The following is a 19,177-nucleotide window of genomic DNA, read 5'->3' as shown; positions in this document are numbered from 1 at the left end:
AATTCCCAGCCAACAGTATCATAGATGATAGAGAGAAGATTATAAAAATTTATTAGGTATTCTTGAGTCATATTCATGCTCTATGTATTTAAATTGGATGAAAAGCTGCTCAGTTGAGGTTATATTGATGTCACAGGGATTGAGTTGAGTAATTGTAGGAATTGGGTGGAAAAGATTAGAAGAATCCAAAGTTGGAGGGACAATAGAAGAATTTCTGAATATTGCATCAATGATCGGTGCTGGACATCACCAAAAGCTAGATATCACCATTGAAACTCAATGACCAGCGCCAGTCTTCGTTGGATATCAGTCGCTCGTGCTTTTCATCTGCAATAAGAAACCTATTATGAGGAGCATTCGATGGCATTGTGCAATAGCTATAAATAGGAGATGTTTTGGTCGTTTTTAAGGAGGAAAAACATTAGTTTTACCCAGGGCAACATATTCTTCCATCTTTTCCCATAACTTTTCTTGGAGATCAAGACCAAGCGTGAGAAAAGAGGGACAAGGAGCACAAGGGAGACGTTGGAGCAAAGCACTGAGAAGTTCCTAGTCCTCAACTATTTTCCTTTGTATTATTTCTTGAATTCATGGTTTAATTCTTTCATCATGTTGCATTAAATTTTTTCTAAGGTTAGGGTTTTTATGAAGGAGATTTGATTTGTTCTTTCAATTGTAATTCTTGTTTTTTGCCATGATTTATCTATCTGGCTCTTAAATGCATGTTTATGCTTGATCACCATAAACATGACTTTTGGGTTTGTATTGAATTGAGAAATGAGATACAACCGTGCACTAGATAGATAATTATATTTAATATAATCACGAGAATAGGTTACGATTTGTATGACACAGAGATATCACCTAGGCTCTTCAAGGGTTTAGTTAACATTTGTCATCTCAAGAAAGACATAAAAGTTAATTGAGCACATGTTAGATATATCGAGAAATGATCTAGAATACAATTGTGTGATGCATTCATAGCTTGACAAGAAAAATAATTGGGGAATTAATTCGAACTCTTGATTAAAACCTGAACCCTAAACTTGCACAACTATTGTTTTCTCACTCCTTATTAGTTTAATTAAATCAACCACTAGCTTTTCATTGATAATATAAATTCTTTACAGATTCAATCTCTCATACTCGAAAATTAAAGTAGGAAGTTAATCCGTCCCTATGGGTATGACCCCTGGACTACTCCAGGTGATTTATTACTACATTCGACCTTATGCGTTTATAGGAAATTGTTGATCAATAGGCTTTCATTGGATCCACTTTAATCACAACCCTTGGTTTGCCCCCATTTTTATGGTACCCTTGCGCCAACTCATGCATTAACAAGATACTATTTACCCTTCACAAATGCACTTTAAGTGGCAAAAACTTAGGTAGTACTCTCCTTAGTCTAGTAGTTTACATAGAACAACACATTTATAAAGTGCATTATAATAAGATATAGGCCTATAGCCTTTCATCTGTAGAGCATCCTCTACCTTTGGAATCAATGTCAAAAAAGTACTATTGAGGGGATAAAATATATAATTCTATTTTAAAAAAATTTCAATGCGTCAATAACTTCTTGACCAACTAATTCCCAACTACCTTTGAAAATTTCAACAGTAAACCCATTTCAGCCAAGTACTTTCCATTTTTTGTTCTAAAAATGGGTTGCTTGACCTCATCATCTATTAGTGGAATTTGTAACATTTGTTGATATTCTTTTTAGAGAGAATAAGAGAGTAATTGTTCAAATTTGCTTACTTTGTTAGGATTAAAGGATACAACTTACTAAAATGAGTATTGTAATACTAAATTGGAACCTCTTTCACCTAATCATATTGAGTCACTCTATTTCCTTAATTTGTAACTAAACATAGTACATATTCTTGGTAGTATGTCCCCTTAAAATTCTATGCAAGAAAGTAGTATTCCTGAAGTGAGTTAGGCTTTCAAGTTAAAATTCCTAATTATCAATTCAATTAAATCCAATTACTCTATTTTTTGCAAGTATAAAGGACAATGAGTGTAGTGATAATTAGGCTTGACCCCTAAGAAATTGGGTAATTACTATAGCTTTTAAACTCGCTCTATTATCTAAACAACCAAGAAATCAAGTAAAAGCAAAAGTACCAATTAAATTAATAGAAACAATGAGATTGACTATGGAGAATTTAGCAGAAGAACTTCCTAGGGTTTACAAATCCCTTGTTATTTAAGATTAAGAAATAATATACTTGATTTAGGCCATTAACTCATGACTTGTTAAGGATATATTGTCCAATTTTATTTGAATAATGCTTTCACGATTATTTGATATTAGTTTATGAAGATCTATGTAGTTTAGTTTAGATCCACCTAAATACATCTCCTACACAATGTGAACATGTTCTTCAGGCTCCATGAATATCGGTCTACACTTGTATGGAAATCTTCAATGCTCAACAAATGATTAAATGATTCATAATTGGTGATCAACCAACTACAAATATGAGCATAAATTCATGAACTAAAAAATTCATAAGATAGCAAAAATCAATCAAAATTACTTCGTATCATGATAAAAGCAAGTTCATCTTCACCCTAGGCAAAAATAGTTTAGCTAGACATAAATTTAAATACGTTTAAGCACAATAAACTCATGTAAAAAGGCATCAATGAACACAAGAATGTAAAGAGCAAGGATGAAGAAATTTTGTTCAATATCTTGAAATAAAATTCCTCAAGTTTCCTTTTACACTTGTTCATCACTCTCCCAAGAATAAAAGTTTTCTGCTACTCAACTGCCACTCTCAAGGCTCTTCTCAAAAATGCCTCCAACCTTACAAAATTTTCTCAAAGTTTCCTCTTGAATTCATTACATAGGAACAAAATTGCTTCTTCAAGACAATGTGCAGAAGGCATCCGTGTGGCGGCCCACTTCCCCCTAAGGCGAACCAAAGGGTTGGCGGGTCGCCTGCCTAACTCTCGCCAGGCCTCACTCACTCTAGCAACTAATTTGACCAAACATAAATCGAAAATAAACCTTACTTCTCGAGCAAGCTAAGTACTTAAATAAATCATACAATTCAACTTATACAGCCCAAAAATACAATTCCAAGTACCCACGAAAACGTCGAGCTTAAAATATTTAATTTACAATTTACAGTTCCTAATCCAGGGCACAGAAGCACCATAGGATTCACATTTTCCCAAAGGCACAAAAAAAATCATCCAAAAGATATTAAAGTATCTCCCAAAGTACAATTACAAAAGTGGGCATTCAAAATATAACATTTCTTTTCTAGTTCTCCAAGACTTCATGCATTTCAGAACCTGTCAAGGAAAACAAATTGGAAGGGAGGAGCCAATAGCTCAGTGGTGCTTCGTAACATGCAATTCACATAGGGCAATTTAACAAATACAAATGGACAAGTAAGCAATTAACAATTTAGGAAAACGAAGTAACATGACAAGAAAAGGATACGGGGCTCTCAGGAGCCAAAGTCCTCGCGATTGATCAGGTAATTTATAGTAGTTGACACTCCATCGACTTTCACTACCTAATCTCCATGTAGACATTTTTCCTAATCTACACGTCTCCTAGCAACGACTTCCCCCTTATTTTCGGGCCCGACTCCAACACGAATTTTGCAAGCACTTTTACCAAGACGACAGAGAGGTACCTCCCACTCTAATAGAGCGTGGTACGTGCATCCGTTTGGTTTATTTAGTTGATGAGACCACGCTCCAATCGACCTTGCAAAACACTTGTACTTGTGGCATTTCACGCAATCACATAGCATACAACATTTCATGATATCTCTAGCAAGTACTTTTAACAATTAGTTCAACTAGCAGTTAAACACGATTCATGCAAGAGACACTCACCTCAAGTGAAGAGTCTAGAATTCCAAACTTTGATCGAAATTGTGTTCTTCACCAACTCCTAAAATCATACAAATAATTCACATAAATTTTCACTTTTGAGTTGGCGAATTTAACTCGAGTCAACTAGCATTTAATTTCACTCAAAAATCTCAAACTAGCATTAATCGTTCTCTCAAAGTGAAATCCACAAATTTCGAGTGAAATTAAATTTTGAGATTTCTTTAAAACCAAAAAGTTGCTAAATTCATCAAATATTCCAATAACCAAGTTCGAGAGCCATATAAGCAATTAACACCACTTTGGTGTCACAAGTTGAGAAAATTTACATTTAACCATTTAGAGGAATTTTCCCTTCTAATTTTCCCTAAAAATATCTTGGGAAATTCCTTTAAGAGAAAATCATATAAACCAAGTAAAACTAGTCGTTGGAATTTCATTGACCAAATTCCAAAATCATATAAACCTTAAGTTTGCCAAATTCCATTGACCAACTTGGTTCAAGGATTTTCATGAAGGCAAACACTTGAGTTTTCAAGAAAATTTTCAAATTTGGCATATTTCTCTAAATAGGGCATTTGGTCTAATAAAATTCAAGGTTATTGACTCAAAGTGGACCTAATAACAAAGGTTAATGCTAGAAAACATTTTCGGGACAAATTTAGTCCACATTTAATCAAAACGAAATCCAAACGTCAAAATCATTTCTAATTTCAAACAAATTTCTGTTTTGGGTAGCCTCGTGAAGAATAAAATTTTGGTCCACTTTTTGGACGTAAACTCTACTAATGTTTTGTCCCAAATAGAGCTATACACACCCCTTAACTAAACATAAGTCAAATTGGATTCATGTTAACGTGAAAATCATTCAACATGTCTCATGCAAAGCTGGACAAATTTCCAAGTGCATTCGGTACAAGCAGTCCATTTTCTCTTCAATTTGTCCAAATTTTTCAACTACTCAAAAGCTACATTTTTACCCAAACAATACTTCACATATAGGTTAACATGTGTACAGCTCAAATAGTTCAAAACTTGTCAAAACCAAACCCCAAAATTCGCCCAAAAATTTGGAAATTTCCAGAATTTTTTTTTTCGGTCAAGGGGCATTTTTCTCTTTGATTTTTCAATGAAATTTCCCATTATACCAAAGCTGCATTTTCACCAAAACTACTCTAAACATATAGGTGAACATATACATGATTTAAATAGCTCAATAACTTCACAAAATCCAGCTCAAAAATACGGGTAACAAAAATGGAAGAAAATCAAGCCTGTTTGTGCGGCTATAGTAGAGCAGAAATTTGCTCCTCTTTTTGCTCAACCATTCTCAACTTATAACTCATACTTTAAGTCCATAACAATCACAACTAATTAGTCTATCCTCCCAACAAGCAATCCAGGTCATTACCTAAGCAAAAATTGCAAAACAACAACCAGTAACAAAGTTGGAAAATTGCTCCCTCATCAGGCCAGCACCCCATTTTCATTCTTAAAAATTTCCCCAACATTTAACCACCACAAAACACACATATAAACACATGAAACACCTCTAGCTTTATCAATCATTAGCTTAGAGGATCAACAACCCAACAAGTTTCACCAACGCAAGCTAAAATTTCAAGAACCAAAAAGCTGCAAAAATCTGAAATCCTGCTAAGTGCTAGGCGGAAGTTTTCGGGTTACCTTCAGGTGGTTGTTTACTAGCTAAATGAAGTGCCTAGTTCCCCAAAGTTTGCTCCTAGAATCAAAGAAGTCAGTCGGCACCCTTGCACTCTGTTTTTTTTTCCCCACTTGTCTGACCTATCACCGTAGCAGCACAGCAGCGATCGAAGATGAAGAGGGCTGGGGTTCTAGGGTTTTTGGTGAGTTTTGGGTGGTTCTGTGATTGGTGGAATGAAGAAAAAAAGGAAGCTAGTTTTTCTCCTTCACCCTGGTCCGAACAACCCAGCAGTAGTAGCAGCGGCAGGAGCAGTGAGTGTAGCAGCAGCAACAATGATCTTCTCCTTCCTCTTGCTCGATCGAGGCAGCAGCAAAGAGTGAAGGTTGATGCTGGAAATAGAAGGTGAAGGTAGGAGTTGAAGGTTGGTGAAGATGGAGGATCGGTGGAAGCTGTGGAAGAGCAGCGGCTCCTGTTTCTTTCTTGCACCCGAAGATCAGAATTTGGAGGGAAGATATGAACGTGAAAGTTGGGATAAGATGGGTTGAAAATGAAGGTAAGCTAAAGGTATAGATTTGTTGACTTTTGGGCCTGCCATTAAGGGTGAGGAAATTTTGAATTGAATCGCGTTTACGCGAGAGTTATCTATTGGTAGGAATTCCCCATATAACATTTCCTCAACTTAGTTGTATATTTTTATAACCTCTACACCCTACATTTCAACTTAGGGCTACATTGCACGTCAGTGCGCAAATATTCACCCTAATGCTTAGCCGAACGCGAACCGTCAAATAAATTTTTTAAAAAATTCATGTAATTTAAAATATAACATTTATATAAGTGAAAACATCATTAATAATATAAATATGCATTATTAAATATAAATACATATTATTTAATAATTTCAACATTTAAATAATATTTTGATTTTAATTTTCAGAAATTAATGCAATTTTGAGATCCTCACATCCTTCCCCCCTTAAAAGAATTTTGTTCTCAAAATTCTTACCTGTTCAAGCGAATAACTTTGGGTATTGGCCCTTCATGTCCTTCTCTACCTCCCAAGTTGCCTCCTCGACGTCGTAATTTCTCCACAAGACTTTGACTAAGGCAATATTCTTATTTCTCAATTCTTTAATTTCGCGGTCCAAAATCTTAACTGGTCGCTCCTCATAGGTCAAAGACTCGTCTACTTCAACTTCATCTAATTGAATCACATGAATTGGGTCGGGATGATATTTTTTGAGCATAGATACGTGGAAAACTTTATGAATCCTACTCATACTAGGAGGTAAATCCAATTGATAAGCCACTTTTCCTACTCGTTTAAGAATTTCAAAGGGTCCAATGTACCTCGGTTTTAATTTCTTTCCCTTCTTGGATACTACCCCTCCTTTCATAGGTTTCACTCTTAAAAAGACTTTGTCCCCTACGTCAAATTCCAAGTTTTTTCTTCGGTGATCTGCGTAACTCTTCTGCCGACTTTGAGCAGTCTGAAGTCTCTCCCTAACCAGTTTAACCTTCTCATAAGATTTCTCGATCCATGAAATAGCTGTCGGGTCTAAAACTCTCTTCTTTCCTATTTCATCCCAATGAATAGGGGATCGACAACTTCTACCATAAAGCGCCTCATACGGTGCCATTTGGATTGAAACCGATAACTGTTATTATAAGCAAACTCTGCCAACATCATGTACTGGCTCTAACTCCCTCCGAAATCTAATGTACAGGATCTTAACATGTCCTCTAGGATTTGTATGGTCCTCTCCGACTGTCCATCAGTTTGTGGATGATATGCAGTGCTCAACTTCAACTTAGTCCCCAAAGTCTTCTGAAATTTCTGCCAAAAGCGGGAAATGAATCTAGGGTCTCAATCGGAGACTATACTTACAGGAATCCCATGCAATCTCATAATTTCTTCTGTGTACAACTTGGCTAGTTTCTCCAGAGAGTAACTCATATTCACCGGTAAGAAATTTGCAGATTTAGTAAGTCTATCCACTATCACCCAAATCGCATCATGTCCCATTTGACTTCTAGGTAAACCCGTCACAAAATCTATGGTAATATGCTCCCATTTCCACTCAGGGATTTCTAAAGGTTGTAACAAACCAGAAGACTTTTGATGTTCTGCCTTAACCTGTTGACATACTAGGCAAGTTTGTACAAATTTCGTCACATCCCTTTTTAAGCCATCCCACTAATAAAGCCCTTTCACATCCTAATACATCTTGTTAACTCCAGGGTGAATAGTATACTTGGACCGATGTGACTCCTTTAGAATTTCTCTTTTCAAACCCTCTTCATTAGATACTACTATTCGATTTCTAAATCTCAAAATGCCTTCAGATCCTAGCTTAAAATCTAGGGTTTCCCCCCTTCTCACTTTCTCCAAATAACTTTGTACTACAGGATCCTTCCCTTGAGCCTCCTTAATTCTTTCTAACAAAGGGGATTTTAAGGATAGATTTCCAAACAAGATTTTCAACTTTTCTAAACGAGGATTCCAACCACTCGCTTCTTCTAACATATCCTTGAACCCTCCTACTTAGTGCATCTGCAACCACATTTGCTTTCTCAGGGTGATAATTGATTGAACAATTATAATCCTCAAGAAATTCTACCTAACGCCTTTGTCGCAAGTTCAACTTCTTTTGTGAAAACAAGTACTTAAAACTCTTATGGTCGGTGAATATCTCAAATGTCACCCCATACAAGTAATGTCTCAACTTCTTCAAAGCAAAAATAACAGCGGCTAACTCTAGGTCATGGGTCGCGTAATTTATCTCATGGGGTTTCAATTTCCTAGAAGCATAGGCCACAACTTTTCCCTTTTGCATTAGAACACAGCCTACCCTTCTTTAGAAGTATCGGAATATACTACATACCCATCAACTCCCTCGGGTAGGGCTAACACTGGAGCCGTAGTCAATCGCCTCTTCAATTCTTGAAAGCTCGCTTCACATTTAGGGCTCCAAATGAACTTATGATTTTTTTTAGTTAACTCCGTCATTGGCCCAGCAATTTTTGAGAAATCTTTTATAAAACGACGATAATAACCCGCTAATCCCAAGAAACTTCTAACTTCAGTTGGATTCTCTGGTTGTTTCCACAAAGTAACTGCCTCCACTTTAGTTGGATCCACTGCGATTCCATTCTTAGAATTTCTATGACCCAGAAAAGAAATTTCTTCCAGCCAAAATTCACACTTACTGAACTTAGCGTAAAGATTGTGTTCCCTCAACACTTGTAAAACTATCTCCAAATGCTTGGCGTGATCCTCTCGGGTCTTAGAATATACTAGAATATCATCTATGAATACCACCACAAATTGGTTCAGATATTTCTTAAAGATTCTCTGCATTAGATCCATGAAAGTAGCTGGAGCATTGGTTAACCCAAAGGACATTACCGCAAACTCAAAGTGCCCATATCTAGAATTAAAAGCAATCTTAGGTATGTCTTCCCTTTTAATCCTCAATTGATAGTACCCTTGTCTCAAATCTAACTTAGAGTACACCACCGATCCTTGTAATTGGTCAAATAATCCATCAATCAAGGGCAAAGAGTACTTATTCTTAATAATCACCTCATTCAAACCTCGATAGTCAATGCACAATCGCAAACCCCCGTCCTTTTTCTTTACAAACAAAACTGTAACTTCCCACGGTGAGTCATTTTCCTTAATAAAACCTCTTTCTAGTAGGTCCTGCAACTGGATCTTTAGTTCTTTCAACTCCGCAGGAGCCATTCTATAAGGAGTCTTTGAAATTGGGGCTACTCCTGGAACTAAGTCAATCTTAAACTCTATCTCCCTTTCAGGTGGCAAAGATGTTAATTCTTCCGGGAAGACATCGGAAAAATCTCACACGATTGGCACATCTTCTAATTTCACTTGGTCACTAGGGGCATTAATTAAGAAAGCTAAGAAACCCTGGGCTCCCTTGTGAAGCATTTTCCTAACTCGAATCCCTGAAATCGAAGCAGATGAAACTAATCTACCCCTTACATCTAACTTGAGAGTTGCCTCACTTGGGATGCAAAATTCCACCACTTTAGCTCTACAATTTAGCTTAGCATGGTGGTAAGACAAAAAGTCTATCCCTATAATCACATCATACCCCTTAAGGTCCAAACTCACCAAGTCAACTAGCATTTTTCGCTCCCCAATCCAAAATTCACACTCCTTATACACTAAACTAGTGAGCATGCTCTTATTATTTGTAGGAGTCCTAACTTCCAAATCATAGGGTAATCGTACAGGCTTTACATCAATTCCACACATAAAAGCAGGATTAACAAACGAGTGAGTCACACCGGGATCAATTAAAACCTTAGCTAATCGATGAAAGATTGGAAGTGTATATTCGACTACCTCCGAAGAGTTAGGTACAGGTTGATTATCTAGGGCATAAACCCTGGCCGGGACCTTTGGCCGACTCCCTCCAGAAGCAGTTTGCCTAGAACTTGTGGCACCTCCTTGACTTTTCCCATTCTCGGAAATCCTAGGACAATTAACAATTTGGTGCTCAGCACTTCCACACTTGAGGCACTTGCCATCCTTTCTCCAGCACTCATTTGCAGTATGATTGGCTTTTTCACAGTAACCACAGGTTATCTGAGAGGTTGACACTTGTACACCTTGTAGAGCACTCCTAGGGGGTCCCCTTCCACTTTGACCTCCTCTCACTCCAGATCCTCTCGCCCCAGAGCCTCTAGCTCCAGCACCCCTTGTTAAAGCACCTCTCGATGCACTAGAGATATTCACTACCCCAATTCCTCTGCCCATCTTAGGCGGTAGGACACTTGTAGAAATTGGGTCCCTGCTACCACTAGGGACATTCATTTTCCTAGCAAAAAATGATCTAGATTGGGCTCTAGCCATCTCAAACCTCTGAACTTTCTCTACGGCATCACTATACGTGTTAATTTGAGCAGTTGCTAGCCCCTCTTGAATCTTCACATTGAGCCCTTGCACAAACCTCCTAATGCGTCTTTGCTCAGTGGCTATCAGGTCAGGGCATATCGGGCTAATTTAGTGAAATTGGTCACATACTCTCCTACACTCATGGCCCCTTGTTTGCACTTAATAAAGTCATCCTCCCTTTTCTCTTGGACTAGAGGTGGAAGAAATTTGGCATTAAACTCACGGGTGAAGTTTGCCCAAGTACTAGGGGTACGGTCTCTATCCCACTTATCTTTCATTAAATTCCACCAAGACCGTGCAGCTCCCTCAAATTGAAATGACGCAAAAGTCACCTTCCGCGTCTCAGTGTAATCCAAGGTGGCAAAAATATCAGATATTCTCTCCCACCATCCCTCAGCTATTTCAGGCTCTGGCCCACCTTGAAACTTAGGCGGCCCAAACTTCAGGAACCTCTCCAAGGCCCTATCTTCAGTATCTACATGCCCACTAGGTTGTTGATGCACTGGTCCAGGACCTTGACGGTCCGTCAAACGCTCTAGCATTTCGATTATCCTATTAATAGTGGTGGCCATTTGATCTCCGCCCCCGCCCTCGGGTCCCCGATTTTGGTTCACTTCCGACGCTCTATCGCCCCCTTGATCAAAAAGGGGTTCAGCCCGTCTCCCTCGACCTCGACCTTGATTTCGGCCTCGGCCTCTACCACGGGGATCCATACCTAGTTATGCCTAATGCAAGATAAGAAGTAAGTATGCAGATATTTACGCAAAGTTTAAAGAGCAACGCAAGAAAATTACATAAAATTGAGAAACAAAGCAGAAAATTATGTCAAATGAAGATTAACTTGAGGGCGATAAAAATAACCACAACTAACACATATATTAACATTCTAAATTCCTACAATTAGCATTTCGTTGGGATTTTACAAAAATGTAGCACAAAGGTGCTACAAGGCTTTGTGCTACAAGGTGCAACCAGTCATTCATAATCAAAAGAAGTGCAACGCCATAAAAGCAAGTCATACAGTTACAAAAATACAATGGCCCAAGAGTTAGCACCATTCCAACCAATGTTTATAGATTACAAGTCAAAAGAGAGTTTAACTAAGTCTAGTCCTCAGCGGGACCATCAGATGGATTCCCCTCATCACGATCATCTTCTGGATCCTCCTCAGTACTAGGAGCTACCTCTAAGACCTCGTCTATCACCTCATCCACCAACATGGTAGCATCCGCTAGTATCCCAGAGGCTTGCTCACGAACCATGTCTCTCATCCTAGCCAGGCTGTCCCTCGCTCTCTGCAACTCCTCACGGTCTGCCTCAACCCTAGCTCTCTCTTCTATCACCCGTCCAGCCAGCTCTGTTACCCTATTCTGCAGATGAGTCACCATGGCACCTAACTCATCCACGTCCTGAATCAGGGCCAGGTTGGAATTCACCAACTGGCGACGCTCATCGTCTATAGCCAGAACTAACCGGTTGGGATAGGAGAAAGTCAACCTACAGTCACACCTAGGGACTCGAGTGGCGGGCGAGTACGGGAGGTGAGCTCCATCACCCAGAACTCGGTAAGAAATAGACCTAAGAGGCGGCGCGTGACCATTCACGTGCCCGTTACCATTAGCAGCATGTCCATTCCCGTTAGGGTTCTCCATACCTACAAAACAGTCAAAACTTTTAAAGTTAGACCTTAGCACCATTAACCTAATCAATTACACTTAAGGACACCTAAGCATCTCATTCCTATTCCTAGGAATAAAATACCTAACAATTCTCCCAAATACATTCTAACCTAATGCTCTGATACCACCTGTGGCGGCCCCACATCCCCCTAAGGCGAACCAAAGGGTTGGCGGATCGCCTACCTAATTCTAGCCAAGGCTCACTCACTCTAACAACTAATTTCACCAAACATAAATCGAAAATAAACCTTACTTCTCGAGCAAGCTAAGTATTTAAATAAATCATACAATTCAACTTATATAGCCCAAAAATACAATTCCAAGTACCCACGAAAACGTCGAGTTTAAAATACTTAATTTACAATTTACAGTTCCTAATCCAGGGCACAGAAGCACCACAGGATTCACATTTTCCCAAAGGCACAAAAACAATCATCCAAAAGATATTAAAGTATCTCCTAAAGTACAATTACAAAAGTGGGAATTCAAAATATAATATTTCTTTTCTAGTTCTCCAAGACTCCATGCATTTCAGAACCTGTCAAGGAAAACAAATTGGAAGGGATGAGCCAATAGCTCAGTGGTACCTCGTAACATGCAATTCACATAGAGCAATTTAACAAGTACAAATGGACAAGTAAGCAATTAACAATTTAGGAAAACGAAATAACATGACAAGAAAAGGATACGGGGCTCTCAGGAGCCAAAGTCCTCACGCTTGATCAGGTAATTTATAGTAGTTGACACTCCATCGACTTTCACTACCTAATCTCCATGTAGACATTTTTCCTAATCTACACGTCTCCTAGCAACGACTTCCCCCTTATTTTCGGGCCCGACTCCAACACGAATTTTGCAAGCACTTTTACCAAGACGACAGAGAGGTACCTCCCACTCTAATAGAGTGTGGTACGTGCATCCGTTTGGTTTATTTAGTTGATGAGACCACGCTCCAATCGACCTTGCAAAACACTTGTACTTGTGGCATTTCACGCAATCACATAGCATATAACATTTCATGATATCTCTAGCAAGTACTTTTAACAAGTAGTTCAACTAGCAGTTAAACACGATTCATGCAAGAGACACTCACCTCAAGTGAAGAGTCTAGAATTCCAAACTTTGATCGAAATTGTGCTCTTCACCAACTCCTAAAATCATACAAATAATTCACATAAATTTCCACTTTTGAGTTGGCGAATTTAACTCGAGTCAACTAGCATTTAATTTCACTCAAAAATCCCAAACTAGCATTAATCGTTCTCTCAAAGTGAAATCCACAAATTTCGAGTGAAATTAAATTTTGAGATTTCTTTAAAACCAAAAAGTTGCTAAATTCGTCAAATATTCCAATAATCAAGTTCGAGAGCCATATAAGCAATTAACACCACTTTGGTGTCACAAGTTGAGAAAAATTACATTTAACCATTTAAAGGAATTTTCCCTTCTAATTTTTCCTAAAAATATCTTGGGAAATTCCTTTAAGAGGAAATCATATAAACCAAGTAAAACTAGTCGTTGGAATTTCTATAAAATAGAAACTCCTTAAGTTTGCCAAATTCCATTGACCAACTTGGTTCAAGAATTTTCATGAAGATAAAAACTTGAGTTTTCAAGAAAATTTCCAAATTTGGCATATTTCTCTAAATAGGGCATTTGGTCTAATAAAATTCAAGGTTATTGACTCAAAGTGGACCTAATAACAAAGGTTAATGCTAGAAAACATTTTCGGGACAAATTTAGTCCACATTTAATCAAAACGAAATCCAAACGTCAAAATCATTTCTAATTTCAAACAAATTTCTGTTTTGGGTAGCCTCGTGAAGAATAAAATTTTGGTCCACTTTTTGGACGTAAACTCTACTAATGTTTTGTCCCAAATAGAGCTATACACACCCCTTAACTAAACATAAGTCAAATTGGATTCATGTTAACGTGAAAATCATTCAACATGTCTCATGCAAAGCTGGACAAATTTCCAAGTGCATTCGGTACAAGCAGTCCATTTTCTCTTCAATTTGTCCAAATTTTTCAACTACTCAAAAGCTACATTTTTACCCAAACAATACTTCACACATAGGTTAACATGTGTACAGCTCAAATAGTTCAAAACTTGTCAAAACCAAACCCCAAAATTCGCCCAAAAATCTGGAAATTTCCAGAGTTTTTTTTTTTCGGACAGCTCAATGGGTATTTTTCTCTTTGATTTTTCAATGAAATTTCCCATTGTACCAAAGCTGCATTTTCACCAAAACTACTCTACACATATAGGTGAACATATACATGATTTAAATAGCTCAATAACTTCACAAAATCCAGCTCAAAAATTCGGGTAAAAAAAATGGAAGAAAATCAAGCCTGTTTGTGCGGCTATAGCAGAGCAGAAATTTGCTCCTCTTTTTGCTCAACCATTCTTAACTTATAACTCATACTTTAAGTCCATAACAATCACAACTAATTAGTCTATCCTCCCAACAAGCAATCCAGTTCATTACCTAAGCAAAAATTGCAAAACAACAACCAGTAACAAAGCTGGAAAATTGCTCCCTCATCCGGCCAGCACCCCATTTTCATTCTTAAAAATTTCCCCAACATTTAACCACCACAAAACACACATATAAACACATAAAACACCTCTAGCTTCATCAATCATTAGCTTAGAGGATCAGCAACCCAACAAGTTTCACCAACGCAAGCTAAAATTTCAAGAACCAAAAAGCTGCAAAAATCTGAAATCCTGCTAAGTGCTAGGCGGAAGTTTTCGGGTTACCTTCAGGTGGTTGTTTACTAGCTAAATAAAGTGCCTAGTTCCCCAAGTTTGCTCCTAGAATCAAAGAAGTTAGTCGGCACCCTTGCACTCTGTTTTTTTTTTTCCCGCTTGTCTGACCTGTCACCGTAGCAGCACAGCAGCGACCGAAGATGAAGAGGGCTAGGGTTCTAGGGTTTTTGGTGAGCTTGGGGTGGTTCTATGGTTGGTGGAAGGAAGAAAAAAAGGAAGCTGGTTTTTCTCCTTCACCCTGGTCCGAACAACCCAGTAGTAGTAGCAGCGGCAGGAGCAGCGAGAGTAGCAGCAACAACAACGATCTTCTCCTTCCTCTTGCTCGATCGAGGCAGCAGTAAAGAGTGAAGGTTGATGCTGGAAATGGAAGGTGAAGGTAGGAGTTGAAGGTTGGTGAAGATGGAGGATCGGTGGAAGCTATGGAAAAGCAGCGTCTCCTGTTTCTTTCTTGCACCCGAAGATCAGAATTTGGAGGGAAGATATGAATGTGAAAGTTGGGATAAGATGGGTTGAAAATGAAGGTAAGCTAAAGGTATAGGTTTGTTGACTTTTGGGCCTGCCATTAAGGGTGGGGAAATTTTGAATTGAATCGCGTTTACGCGCGAGAATTTTATCTACTGGTAGGAATTCCCCATATAACATTTCCTCAGCTTAGTTGTACATTTTTATAACCTCTATACCCTACATTTTAATTTAGGGCTACATTGCGCGTCGGTGCGCAAATATTCACCCTAATGCGTGGCCGAACGCGAACCGTCAAATAAATTTTTTAAAAAATTCATGTAATTTAAAATATAACATTTATATAAGTGAAAACATCATTAATAATATAAATATGCATTATTAAATATAAATACATATTATTTAATAATTTCAACATTTAAATAATATTTTGATTTTAATTTTCAGAAATTAATGCAATTTTGAGATCCTCACAATCCGAAATTTGTGCTGGAAAATAAGCTGAAAAGTTGTGTTAAAAATCTACAAGTTACAAAGAAATTTGCATAGCCACAACAGAGATCCGTGACCTGGATCTGCGATATGCACCTTACAGATCGATTCCCCTACTTCTTATGAAGTTGAAATGCAAGCTTCAGAGATCCATGAGGTATGGCTCACATTTCATATTCATGTTTTTCCTCAAACTATTGAATTTGGAACTTAGAATGAGATCTATATGAGGCATGTTCCATGTTTTCTTCATTGAGGTTCTTGTTTCTGAATTTCTTCAAGTTTAGCCTGATTTCAAGACCAAATCATCTCCAAATCTCCTCTAATGCATTTCTTCAACTTCACTTGATTCAAATCAATCTCTGAAATACCAATACCTACAAGACCCAAACAATCTTGTATGTTAATTTGGTCAAATGCAAATTGTAGCTAAATTAACAACTTGAAGAAACAATTGTTTAAAGGAGCCAATTTTCATCCTTTTATCCTAAAAACACACGAAAAGTTAAGTAATAAAACACACTAAAAATAAGTAAAATAAAACACTCTTCAAATTTCCCCATATTTGAATCACTGGTTGTCCTCGAGCAATAAGAAATACAAGTCGTCAATGATCCAAAAGTTTGAAATAACATGCATGCAACCTTGAAATTCAATTCCTCAAAACTTAAGTAAATAACTATTATGTAATCGTTCATTCTTCCTCAAGTACTCATAATATTAAGTAAATAAGAGATAGCTATACCGTGATTTCAATAAGTTCAACTCAATTTCTCCTCCAATCACAATTTCACAAACAAGTGAATCATATAGTCAATAAATAACTTCCTAATCCCATGATCATCTTTTTTCTCAAATTCAAAGAGAGAATTATTCATATGCTTAACAAATACTTACTTAACTTGTGAAAGTGCCTTTTGATGTGAAGATTGGCATTTTTAAATGAACATTCCCGATTACTCAACACTTTGCATAGTTAAGTTGTTATGCATACTCTTAATTCAAATACTGTTTTGCATGAAAATTGAAATTTTTAGATGAGAACTCTCAATTACTAAGTACAAGAATCATTGGAGTAGACCACTCTTATTCTCTTCTTCTTTCCTTTTTTTCTCCTTTTTTTTTTTTTGCCTTTTCTCCCTTATTTTCTACCAAACAAACACCTCCCTCTCAACAAATTCATAATCATAAGAAGAGTACATTAATGACCACATTTATCACTCAACTTTGTAAAATCAAGTAACAAAAAGAAATTTCATTAAACTTTGCAAATTTTAAGCATAAATTCCTCCACTTTATAAGATATAATTTTCTAAAAGCAAAATCTTAATCACATAATAGTTATTTTCAAGTTAATTTTGGAATGAATTTTTCAAGGCACATATATTTACTTCAAAATAAGAGAATTTGAATCACTAATGGTATGGAACTTGCTCCCTATTGGACCAAATTGAAACATTTTGAAAAAATATGGGGCAATTTTATAATTTTGGACAAGATTTTCAAAAAATTTTGGCAAAGTCTCCCATTATAAATGGGCGAAACTCCCCACTAGCAAACTCAATTTTCAATAACTTCAAACCACAATCACATTTCTAATAACAAGTCCATACATCTCCAACATAAAATCAATCATATATCATCGTATAATTTGAAGTCCCCATCATATATCATCATATAATTTGAAGTCCCCATAACATTTAAAGTGCACATTGTTTTCAATGTTTAAAGGAAATTTTTTTTTAAAAATAATTTATATAAATATATATGCACAAAATAACACATGCAATGGACTAATTTAATACTTTATATGATGAAAAGTTTAATATTTCCAAAGAACTTGGATTTTCATAAATAAATTTTTAAAATTATAAGTTGAAACAAATAATGTCATCTCAATCTCAATTGTATCTACCAAAAAAATGATCTTAAATCTAACCCAAAAATATCACAATATTATGAAATTATAAAAAATTCACATCTATGGGAATTAGATATTGTAAATTTAAATTTTAATTCACATTTTTGGAATTTAGAGATTATAACTTAAAAAAAAATTGGAGTTTGGAGGAAGTTAGGAAAATAGAAAATAGACATGAAAAATTGATAAAAAGGCAAAAAAATGAGAAGAAAGTGAGTGGATGTGGCATTTAATAATTAGTCTTTAAATTTGAAGAAAACCTATTCTTTTTTATTTTTTTCAATTTAATAGACAAAATTAAAAAAAATCCGCCAATTAAACGATTCAATTCGATTCAGATGGTTTGAAAAGTTCTTACTAGTTTCTAAGTTCAGTCAATCCAAAGTATGAACCGAACCGGAGTTATGAATGATTCGCAGTCCTATCAGTCAAATTGGCCGATCTAATCTGATTTTTAAAACAATGCTTACTATTACTTTTTTTTAGTATCTCATCATCTCCATCACTTTTTTTTTTTTGCATGCTTTTTGGCTTGTATATCTTGATTATTGGGATGCTTGTTATGCTTCTTCTTCTGCGAAGTAAAAATTTAGAGTAAAATACATGTCGCGCCCCATTTTTTGATAAATAAATAAAATGGTTTAAAAATGTATTTTTGATTTAATTTATGATTGGAAAATGAATTGTGATTTAAAAGAAAAATGGGTCTAAATGGGGGTTTGAAAATGCGACGATTTGACCCAAAATTATAGTTTAAAAAGGGTTTTTGAAAAAATGGGAGTCGCCACTTGGTAATGAGTTAAGGTGTACCAAGTCACCTAAAAATGAATTTTTTAGGAAAAAGTTGTAAGAAACCCCTTTTAAACGACTCCTAGTCCACGTAAACAAAAAAAAGGTTCGGGAGTCCATTTCACGAAGGGGAAGGCAAGGATAAAAATCCAAGGCACCCCTTCGACCTAGCCAAAGGCTAGTTGCGTGATTTAACCAAAATTTTTCTTATTTTAACCAAAGAATTTATTACATTTGGATGCACTACATGAATGCAAAAAAGAAGGAAAAAATGCAAACCTAAATTCTAAAATGTCTCTTGTAAGGTTTTTGGTCCCAACCACATGAATTGTGGCGGCCAATAAAGGAAAACCTTATAGAGGTCGATTAATGCAAATGATGGCTAAAGTGCAAGTGTGCAAGTGTATAAAAAGGTGCACGTGTGAAATTGTATGAAAAATCCAAGTGTTTGTGTGCAAGTGTATGAAATATAGTGATAAGTGCATATAGGTGTAATTAAGTGCAATTTTGTGAAGTAGAAATCAAAATGAACAATAAGGAAAGGAAAAGTGATGAGGAAATGTGAATTGAAAAAGTGAGTAAGTGAAAAATTGAGAATGAA

General features: G+C 36.6%; 2 protein-coding genes across 2 annotated transcripts; both read right to left on the bottom strand.

Moving 5' to 3' along the window:
• Window positions 1–6,540: 6,540 nt before the first annotated feature.
• On the bottom strand, window positions 6,541–9,278 carry LOC140008797 (uncharacterized). The gene is made up of 3 exons (XM_072053678.1): window positions 8,613–9,278; window positions 7,419–7,667; window positions 6,541–7,188 (listed from the first exon to the last, which is right to left on the bottom strand). The coding sequence occupies exons 1-3, from the start codon at window positions 9,276–9,278 to the stop codon at window positions 6,541–6,543; spliced, it is 1,563 nt and encodes a 520-aa protein (XP_071909779.1).
• A 114-nt stretch (window positions 9,279–9,392) lies between these two features.
• LOC113693271 (uncharacterized) lies at window positions 9,393–11,167 on the bottom strand. The gene is made up of 2 exons (XM_027211831.1): window positions 10,678–11,167; window positions 9,393–10,534 (listed from the first exon to the last, which is right to left on the bottom strand). The coding sequence occupies exons 1-2, from the start codon at window positions 11,165–11,167 to the stop codon at window positions 9,393–9,395; spliced, it is 1,632 nt and encodes a 543-aa protein (XP_027067632.1).
• Between the last annotated feature and the right edge of the window lie 8,010 nt (window positions 11,168–19,177).

The sequence above is a fragment of the Coffea arabica genome, chromosome 6c, assembly GCF_036785885.1.
Source record: "Coffea arabica cultivar ET-39 chromosome 6c, Coffea Arabica ET-39 HiFi, whole genome shotgun sequence".
Taxonomy (NCBI): domain Eukaryota; kingdom Viridiplantae; phylum Streptophyta; class Magnoliopsida; order Gentianales; family Rubiaceae; genus Coffea; species Coffea arabica.
Note: the sequence above shows the minus strand (reverse complement) of the source record. Positions and strands in the feature narration are given on the sequence as shown.